This window comes from Geotrypetes seraphini, chromosome 11, assembly GCF_902459505.1.
Source record: "Geotrypetes seraphini chromosome 11, aGeoSer1.1, whole genome shotgun sequence".
Lineage (NCBI taxonomy): Eukaryota > Metazoa > Chordata > Amphibia > Gymnophiona > Dermophiidae > Geotrypetes > Geotrypetes seraphini.
In genome coordinates this window covers 80,147,687-80,158,328 of record NC_047094.1, presented here as the reverse complement: position 1 = coordinate 80,158,328, position 10,642 = coordinate 80,147,687, and the positions used below count along the sequence as shown (strand labels likewise).

General features: G+C 42.5%; 1 protein-coding gene across 1 annotated transcript; it reads left to right on the top strand.

Moving 5' to 3' along the window:
• The first annotated feature begins 8,753 nt into the window (after window positions 1-8,753).
• LOC117368855 (free fatty acid receptor 2-like) lies at window positions 8,754-9,578 on the top strand. Its single transcript, XM_033962599.1, has one exon. It carries the CDS (start codon window positions 8,754-8,756, stop codon window positions 9,576-9,578), a length of 825 nt encoding a protein of 274 aa, XP_033818490.1.
• Window positions 9,579-10,642: the final 1,064 nt, after the last annotated feature.

Genomic DNA, 10,642 nt, shown 5'->3' with positions numbered 1-10,642 from the left:
TTCTTATGTTATGTTCTCATCTGTAGGGGCCTTTGTTTTCACTTCTTATTTTAATGTATTTTTTTTCTGGGAACTTATCAGTGTTTTTTATAATGGGAACAAAAATGGAAGAGAATTAATGTGTGGAATGGGTGGGGCGGGGGTAACTAATTTCTTCAGCTAAATAATTCAATCTACCTGAACCAGACATAGGAGAACTCACGCACCATCCACACACCCTCCAACCAAAAATGTCAAAAGAAAAAAACTGTTCAACAACCTCCTAGCCATTCGAGCTGCAACACTCGACCCCCAACTCTACAACCAATTGACATCGACCACAGACTGCAAAACCTTCAAAAAGAAATAAAAACCCTTCTATTCAAAAAACACATAAAACCGAACTAACACAATCAGAACTGTCCCAAGCATCACCTGCAACTACTCCATATGTACTTCTGATGTCATGACAATTCAGACATAATTTATGTTATGTTATGTTTGGAATATAAGAAAATTTTCACTGCCTGTTTCTATTCTGACCATTTATTCTGTTTCATGGTCATTACAAAAAATATTTTTTTACATAGGGGGGGTGTGTCAAAAAATGATGGGCCCCGGGTGCCACATACCCTAGGTACGCCACTGGGTCAGACCACACTTGGAATACTGTGTCCAACACTGGTCTCCATACCTGAAGAAGGATATAACACAGCTGGAGAGGATGCAGAGGCGAGCGATGAAGCTAGTAAAAGGTATGGAGAACTTGAGCTACAATGATCGCCTCAGAAAACTGGGATTATTCACCCTCGAGAAGAGAAGACAGAGGGAATCTGATAGAGTCTTTTAAAATACTAAAAGGAATCGATAAAATGGAGCAAGCTCACTCACCATCAGGGGGTAAGGATGGTGAGCAAGTAACAACGTTATTCACATTGTCAAATGTGACTCGGACAAGAGGTCATGGACTAAAGCTGAGAGGGGACACGGCCAGGACAAATGTCAGAAAGTTCTGCTTCACACAGCGAGTGGTGAATGCCTGGAACTCTCTCCCAGGAGAGGTGGTGGAGGAAACCACCATTCTAGCATTTAAGGAAAAATTGGACCCACATCTTCTTACAGGACACATTGGGGGATACGAGTGACTAAGATATTCGCCGGGGTACACCTGGCTGAGCCTCCGCATGTGCAGATCGCCGGACTAGATGGACCCCAGGTCTGATCTGGTGCAGGCATTTCTTATGTTCTTATCGAGTTTTCACTCCATCAAAAATTACAAAGACTAGGGGACACTCAATGAAGTTACAGGGAAATACTTTTAAAACCAATAAGAGGACATTATTTTCACTCAGAGAATAGTTAAGCTCTGGAACGGTTGCCAGAGGATGTGGTAAGAGCGGAGAGTACAGCTGGTTTTAAGAAAGGTTTGGACAATTTCCTGGAAGAAAAGTCCATAGTCTGCTGTTGAGACAGACACGGGGGAAGCCACTGCTTGCCCAGGATTGGTAGCATGGAATATTGCTACTCCTTGGGTTTTGGCCAGGTACTAGTGACCTGGATTGGCCACCATGAGAATGGGCTACTGGGCTTGATGGACCATTGGTCTGACCCAGTATGGCTATTCTTATGTTCTTATGGAGGGTCTACACTTGATATCTTCTGTGGATACAAAAGAGTGGCCCATAGAAAGGAGCCCCTAACTCTGGATCTAGTTGAGATCATGACCCAAAACTTTGGATATCTTCATTAGAGGTCCCAACATATCCCCTGAAAAAATTTCAGAAATTTCTGAGATGGTCAAGTAGGGAGTTCTGGACCACAACATGGAATGACCCAAATACTTTTTTACAGAAAGGGTGTAGATATGTGGAATAGTCTCCTGGCAGAGGTCGAAGAGACAAAGACTGTGTCTGAATTTAAGAAAACATGGGACAAGCATTTGGGATCTCTTAGGGAGAGGAGGAGATAGTGGATGCTGCGGATGGGCAGACTGGATGGGCCATTTGGTCTTTATCTTCTATCATGCTTCTATTACTGAAACCTATATTCAGTATTGGCAGTCAAAATGAGACCTGTGAGTAGTGGATCTTCACAGGATCTGCACCCTTCTCTTATGTGCACTTTCTGTTAGATTAGAAATCCGTGCACAGTTCTGGGGTTTGTAAATGCACAATGATACACAAGACCCTGTGCTAACTCCTGCTACCATTGCTGCCTAAATGCTTTAGATAAATGGAGGGGACAATGAAGTGAATAAGAAAGAAGAAGGGAGAGTTAGCCTTGCTACCTCCAAATATACCCTCTGGTGGATGAAGCATATTCATTAGCAAAGGGTTCGATGGACCCTTTACAGTCATTCCAGTTACTTCATTGCTGCCTTTTGTGGATAATTGTCCAGAATCTACTCTTATACTGCATTAAGACACCACGGCAGCAGCAGGAGCTGCAAAGGACACCGATTACCTGTGCTGAATCTTTGTTTGCTCACTGAGCTTTCTCAATATTTATTTTCATTGATAGCTGCCAGATCTAGGACTTACTAGTGCCAACTGTAATGGGGATTTAGGGACCTGGATAAGCCTTCTCTGAGGGCTGCCAACTCACTGCACATCACCTGCAAAGCCAAACAGATGGGGCTGTTTGCTAGCAGTCCAATATTCTAGTAACAGTTTCTCCTGCTGCCCAAAACTCTCAGAGGAAGATTAATATTGCTGCAAAAATCCAATGGGCCACTGTCGTGGCCGTTATTGTAATGATTCATTCTCAAAAAACCACACATGCAAATAGGGTTTGCGGAATTTCACGAAGGGTCGCTAAATTTACATGTGATGAGTCGCTGGTGATAGCAATTGGCACAAGCACAGAATACACCATGAAAAGAGCCTTGAGTGTGCGCATGTGCTGGGAAAAGCAACACAGTCATCACCATCATCATTTTCGGGTCTCATTGCATATCTTCAGAAGAACATAAGAATAGCCTTACTGGGTCAGACCAATGGTCCATCAAGCCCAGTAGCCCGTTCTCACAGTGTCCAATCCAGGTCACTAGTACCTGGCCAAAACCCAAGGAGTAGCAATATTCCATGCTACCGATCCAGGGAAAGCAGTGGCTTCCCCCATGTCTTTCTCAATTACAGACTATGGACTTTTCCTCCAGGAACTTCTCCAAACCTTTCTTAAAACCAGCTACGCTATCCGCTTAATTCTCTGAGTGATAATTTTTTTTCCTCCTATTGGTTTTAAAAGTATTTCCCTGTAACTTCATCGAGTGTCCCCTAGTCTTTGTAATTTTTGATGGAGTGAAAAATCAATCTACTTGTACCCATTCTACTCCATTCAGGATTTTGTAGACTTCAATCATATCTCCCCTCAGCCGTCTCATTTCCAAGCTGAAGAGCCCTAACCTTTTCAGTCTTTCCTCATGCGAGAGGAGTTCCTTCTCCTTTACCATCTTGGTCACTGTTCTTTGAACCTTTTTTTTAGCACTGCTATGTCTTTCTTGGGATAAGTAGACCAGAATTGAATGCAATTTTCCAGAAGAGATCGCACCATGGAGCGATACAAGGGCATTATGACATTCTTAGTCTTGTTAACCATCCCTTTTTTAATAATTCCTAGCATCCTGTGTGCTTTCTTGGCCACAGCCACACATTGGGCGGAAGATTTCATCGTATTGTCTACAATGATACCCAGATCCTTTTCTTGGATACTAATCCCCAAGGTGGACCCTAGCATCCGGTAACTGTGATTCAGGTTATTCTTCCCAATGTGCATCACTTTGCATTTGTCCACATTAAATTTAATCTGCCACTTGGATGCCCAGTCTTCCAATTTCCTAAGGTCTGCCTGCAATTTTTCACAATCTGCAGGTGTTTTAACAACTTTGAACCGTTTAGTGTCATCTTCTTATCAGGACAGCATGGAAAGTGCGAGGATAAGAACCACCATCCATAATGCCATCCGCTATTGTAGCACAAAACACGCACAGCTCACAAATGCCTATAATTCACAGGCTTTTGAATTTTATCAATTTTTTAATGTCAAATTTTATCATGAGCTACAGCCAGAAACACATGCCTGAGATGCGATTTTCACAGTTCCGACACCTCCGGAACAGTCGGAAATTTTGGTTGTTTGGTGAAATCACATGGCGATGATAGAGAATTGCCTGGAGTGCTCCTTGAATATTGAGCCCATTTTACTGCCATTTTAATATTAATGACCTTGTTGTACTACATTTTCTTGGCAGAGTCAGAGACAGCTAGAAAGCTCAGAAAAGCCCAGGGTGAGCTGTTTTGATAACTGGCCGCTAAAATAACAGCATGCTAAACTGACTGGAACAGATTTAGCGGCCATCATTAAGGGCACGGTAAGTTTTGAAAACCTTCCTCTCAGTGGACTGGAAGTGCTGCTGCTCTGCCCTGGCATTATCTCAAAATGAGCCTCGCATGCTGGATGATTTGCTACATTTTCAAACCCTTTTACTGCCACCATAAATTAAGAATCAAGGACGGTTATTCTGCAAGTTTTGGAGCACAAGGGAGTAGGGGATGGGGACTGTTTAGGAGGTTTCTTGCAGCAGCAGACACTCAAGTACTGTACTGCTTCTTGTAAACCCTAGTAACCATTCACTGCCCATTTCCTTCCTTCCTTGCCTGCCTGAAGCCTGTTAATGTTTAATTACAGTTATCTGACAGGAAGGATGCACAGGTCCAGTCTAAGATGGCTGTTTATATATTTTACATACTGAGTGTTTATATATTTTATATAATGAGGCAGCAGGCATTAATTGCTTCTTTTCTAACCCAGATCAAGCCTGTGATTCAGATTCTTATAATAGCTAAGAACATAAGCATAGCCTTACTGGGTCAGACCAATGGTCCATCAAGCCAATCCAGGTCACTAGTACTTGGCCAAAACCCAAGGAGTAGCAATATTCCATGCTACATATACATGGCAAGCAGTAGCTTCCCCCGTGTCCCCCGCGAAGGAATATAGCAGCCCTGAGCAGCCAAAAAGGACACTGAAGATACTGAATAGAGAATGACACAGGGATAGATTTTTTTTTCCCGTCCCCGTGGGAACTCATTTTCCCGGCCTGTCTCGGCGAGTTCTTTTCCTATCCATGCCCCATTCCAGCAAGCTCTAACCTCATCTGCACAATCATCAGTGTTTGAAGCTTGTGTGGTTAAGGTAGAGCTTGCAGGAATGGGACAAAGAAAGCGACAAAACTCCCGGGGACGGGATGGGGAAATTGAGTTCTTGCCCAGATGCAACATATCACTAAAACCTGTCACTTCTTCCTCTATAATATTACCAAAATCCAACCCTTCCTCTCTGAGCACACTATCAAAACACTTATCCACATCCTCATCACCTCACACTTAGACTACTGCAATTCGCTACTCTCAGGCCTTCCGCTTAGCCATCTGGCTCCCCTCCAACCAATCCAGAATTCAGCTGCACGACTCACATTCCAGGAGAGTCATTTTACTCACATTACCCCTCTTATAAAGTCACTTTATTGGCTTCCCATCCATTTCCCACTTTTTGAGAATGCTTTTGACGCTTAACTTCTCAACCCTATATGTCACGTCTGTCTGTCCAAGTTGGATTGTAAGCTCTTCCATGCAGGGACCGTCTATAAATGTCAAAGTGTACAGCACTGAGTACGCCTTTCAGCACTCTGTAAGTGATAAGTAGTACTAGGATAGCAGGGATACACAGGCCCTTTATCCAAGGCACCTACCACTGTGGGTAGCTCTTCAGGTAAATTCAGTGAAGATTTCACTTACAGTCAGAACTTTTTCAGCTGGTACAGGGCACCTTATTTTTCTGTCTTTAAAAATCATCCCAAGAGATTTCTCATTCAAAAGTCTTCCAAACTATTCCTTTTCTTTGTTTCCATTCATGCAGAAGCTAGTCTTGACCCTGTTACCCTTAGTTTCAGAGGGAGCCTTTTTAAAGCTACAGCTATTCTGGTTCATATTGCTACATGTTCACAGTACTAGACCTCCTTTAAATTGTAAAGGGTTTCTTTTTAAAGTGACACCAGTTTCTGCTCGATAAGGTACAAACATAAAGGGCCGGATTCTGTATAGGACGTCCAGTCTCAGTGATCTTCAGGGGCAGGAGGGGGGTTTTTCAGGCAGGAGTGATTGGGCATCCCTCCTTCTGCGATTGTTCGGGAGGGGGGGGGAGAGACTGGTGGCTGCAGCCGTGGCTGCTAAACTTATCACAGCAAGGCGATCCCTTGCTGCAATAAGCTTAGCTGCCGCATCTACTTACAATGTAGGCCAGCATTTTGCTGTCCTATATTGTAAATGTCGCCCGCTGGACTAAGGAGATGCATACGGCCACCTAGGTTCTCCTTAGGTGACTTCCGGGGCAAACCACGCCCACGGCTAGCCTTAGGCAAGCTTATGTGGGCATGTGGGCCTCCCTAGGCTCCCGGGGGCACCTCCAATGTAGGTGGCCTGCCTAGGGAGCTTTTTTTCTAAAAACATCCATCTCAATTGGCTGTTTAGACAGCGGTAGGATGCCTACCACTGCCTACAATCACGACGCCGTTTATAGAATCAGGGCCATACTGTATTGTGCCTCTGGCAGATTTTACCAGTAGTGTTTGGACTAGGCAACTCTGCAGCCCTTAATCATTTGCTTATTTTCAGCTATAACTGCTTCTATAGTTTGTATCTGAAAAAAATTATGAACTTATTGTCAGCTCCAGGTCATCAGATGCAATCTGAACCAGTCCTGGTTTTTACCGCTGCATGTAATGAGGGTAAGACCATAACTGGCTCAGCCTAGTCCTGAATAACTCAGATCCTGTATCAAATCCACAAATTCAAAGATGCAAAGTAAGGAGTGGAAATGTCCTATATAGGCTGGTAGACTCAATCTATTTCATAAATATCCTTTTATTCGTCCAAAAACTCAATGACTCGACATATACATGTTTCGGCCAAAATGGCCTGCTTCAGGAGTCTTGAGAATCTTCAAGATAATATAAATGATATATCCACTAATGTACAGACTTCAAAGTCGCTGATACAGTGCATATCCACAACTGCTTTGTCTACTATGTAACTAGCACTCCCACCAACGAGTTGCTTTTTATAACATTAATTTGATCTCAGCTGCGCTCCTTACCAGGTTGTAGGAGCAAGTGGAACTTCTTGTGATTTTACTTCCAGTGCTTACTGGTGTTTTCAGACCACGTATTATGCATGTTCTGTAAATGTGGATTGAGGTGAGATATTCTCGTGATATGTACTTTCTATGTAGAAAAAAACCCCTATTTGTTCTGTTTACCCAACAAGAGACAGATTGGACCAGCACAATATTTGAAATGCTGCCTTTTTTATATTTTGTCTGGCTGTTGACAAGGGTGTGGCTACTGGTGGATGTGGCTACTGAAGGGGTGGAGCCATGGATAGTTACCCTGCCCTTTATGGTTGGCATTTCAATAGAACAAAGAAAAATGGGGAGACCCAATGATCCACAGTGAAAACAATCCACCGATGAAAACAAAAACTGTGGATACAGATGTTCTGGAGATAATTTATTAAACACTGACATATAAAACCATGAAAATTCAATTTAAAAAGTACAATGATACTATGATAAAAATCCAACCAGACCCTACACGGTCCGTCCAATGGTTTGCAACCTCACATATAAAGAATTGGACTGAAAACAGTCTATTGTCTTTAAACATGTTTCAAGTTTTATTAGGATTTTATATACCGCCTATCAAGGTTATCTAAGCGGTTTTTACAATCAGGTACTCAAGCATTTTCCCTATCTGTCCCAGTGGGCTAAGAATCTATCTAACTTACCTGGGGCTATGGAGGATTAAGTGACTTGCCCAGGGTCACAAGGAGCAGCGCAGGGTTTGAACCCACAATCCCTGGGTGCTGAGGCTGTAGATTCAACCACTGCACCACACACTCCTGCCCTGTGAGCAAAGAACACCGCAGACAAGCTGAAGTCTGATTGAATAATACAGAATAATGTAAAAGGTAGCCACTTTTTATTTCTATTATTATAATTGCAAAGCATATTTTGTTTTGTATGTGTACAAATCTTTCATTTAGTAACTTCTCAATCAACAGATCCATAGCAATGAAAGGGTTAAACCATAATGGGGCACTTCAACTCATTGCACTGAATGAATTGTATATGTAGATCAGTTGGGGACTTTATGTGTTTCTGCAAAACATTATTGTGAGCGTTCGTACCAGGTGCTTCCTTCTCCAGTTTATGTTCTTAGGTGTTAAAGTAAAAATATAGCTTACATATCAACGCATTTAGTGAAATTAAAAGCTTTTTAAAAGGCTAGTCAAGAAGCATCTGATGGCTTTATTGTTTTATAGACTGGCAGGGAGTGGAGGTAATGCAAGCTTCCTCTCGCGTGGTTCTGCGATATTAGCATACACAGCAATCTTTCTGTCCCATTTACCCCATTCTCAGCTTGTGTAGTGTATGAAGGCGGGATTGGCAGTCTTATATTTATCAGGGTGATGTGTCATTGTCCACTCTATATCATGTGGATGAGTTAGAAAGCTGGTTAGTTTCAGTAAAGTAATCCTGACTTGCAGCCATCGAAGAGAAGAAGCCTCTGTCTCTCCTGGGATTTTAGACAGAGTGACCCTAAAATGATAGACTCACTGAAAACACTGTCTTTGATCATCTATGTGGTCACTATTGGCCTAGGGCTTCCTTTCAATATTTTTGCCCTATATGTTTTTTACAAACGAAGCAGGGTCAGGATGACCCCCAACCTCATCTATATGATCAACCTGTGCATCTCGGATTTGGTTTTCATTCTTTTTCTTCCTATCAAGATCATAGAGACTTCCACTAACCAGTGGATCCTACCTGCTATCTTGTGTCCCATCTATAACTTCTTCCACTTCAGTACCATCTATGCCAGTGTCTGCTTCCTCACAGCTGTCAGCATTGGCCGTTACCTTGGCACTGCCTTCCCCATCACTTACCAGATGTATAAGAAACCCAAATACTCTTGTTTTGTCTCTCTGGCCCTATGGGCTTTTGTCATCTTCCATGTAGCTCTGGTGTTTTTCATTGAAACTGGCCTCAATTCCAGCACTGCCTACTTCCTTTCCACCACACCAAATGGAACAGAATGCTATGATAGCTTCACAAAAGAGCAGCTGAAAGTGGTGGTACCAGTTAGACTGGAGCTGTCCATTGTACTCTTCTTCTTGCCCCTGGCCATTACAATGTTCTGCTACATCCATTGTCTTCAGATCCTAATGCGATCGCAGATGCATGCCAGCAAGAAGAAGAGGGCCATTAAGGTAGCCATCACCACCATAACCCTCTTCATAGTGTGTTTTGCACCGTACAATATTTCACATGTGATTGGGTTTGCCACTTTTGAAAACGTTTGGTGGCGGAGGGAGGCACTCTTGCCCAGTACCTGCAATGCTTTTCTGGATCCCATTGTCTTTTACATCCTCTCTTCAGCTACAGACAAGAGCTTCCTTCACTTCTGGAAGTCACTGCAGCAGAAATATAGATCCACGCAACGGAAATTTTCAGCTGCTTTTGTGAAAGATGTACAGAAATAGAAATCACAAGTTTTCACTACTAGCCTGAAGTATAGTGAATCCTACAGTCTGTTCAGCATTAAATTTCACAAGGGAAGATTTTGTTTTATAATTTCCAAACTGAACAATAGTAGGATTCCAGTGGAAACAGTAAACATCCTCACTGACCATTGAGAACTTCTTCATTGCTGGAAAGTCCCAGGGATACTGTGGCAATTCCTTAGTGAGAACTTGAATAAACTGAATGCGGGCAAGTATACTATACTACTGCCTATGTAAGTCATCATCTTCCATGCAACTGCCTGTACATACCTCTATTCCTTCATCCCCCTTCTCCTCTCATCTCCCTACCCCCATGAAACAACACTTGTTAGAGCAATCAAAACAGAGATATGTATTCAGGCATATCCTTATTATTTAGAAGTTCACTTGAGTAAAGGGATTTGGGTGAAAAAAGAGGAAGACATCTTGACTTCCAACTGCAATGTTCAAGGATGTTTTTCCAAGAATGATGTCAGAAAATTGGAAGAAAGTAGATCTTCCCTGTGAAGGAAAGTAACTTAAGAAGCATTGCTATGCTAAACAACTAACCCAAAAATTCTGAAATGTCAAAGATCATACTTGAGCATGAGGATTCTGGAGTTTACAAGAGGACTGTGATACTGAAGGGACACAGCATTCCTGGCATCTCAAGCCCGGTGGTGTCATGCATATGCACATGTGAATGTCTTCAGCGCTGTGACAATAAACTGACATGAGTGTAAGCAATGAAACATTTAGGCAAGAGGATACAATGGACATGACTCTGTTCCAGTGGAAAGGCAAAGAACCCCTAGCATTGTTCTGTTTCAGCAGTGAATAAGTTGCAGTATTGGGTGCACTGAAGCTCATTTCAAGGCAGCATTGCCTGAATTACATAATTCAACTCTAGTACTTAATGTAAAACCTTTTATTGGTTGGTATCAATCCAGGATTTCATATGCTTTAATTATAGTTTTTGAGAAGGTGGGAGGATGAGGTCTGTATTTCATTGACAGTACAGTATGTGTGGTTGCTGACTGATTGTAGAATACAGTTCATACTGT

Coding starts and splice junctions, on each gene's coding strand:
- LOC117368855 (XM_033962599.1), top strand. CDS start 8,754: ATGACCCCCAACCTCATCTATATGATCAACCTGTGCATCTCGGATTTG.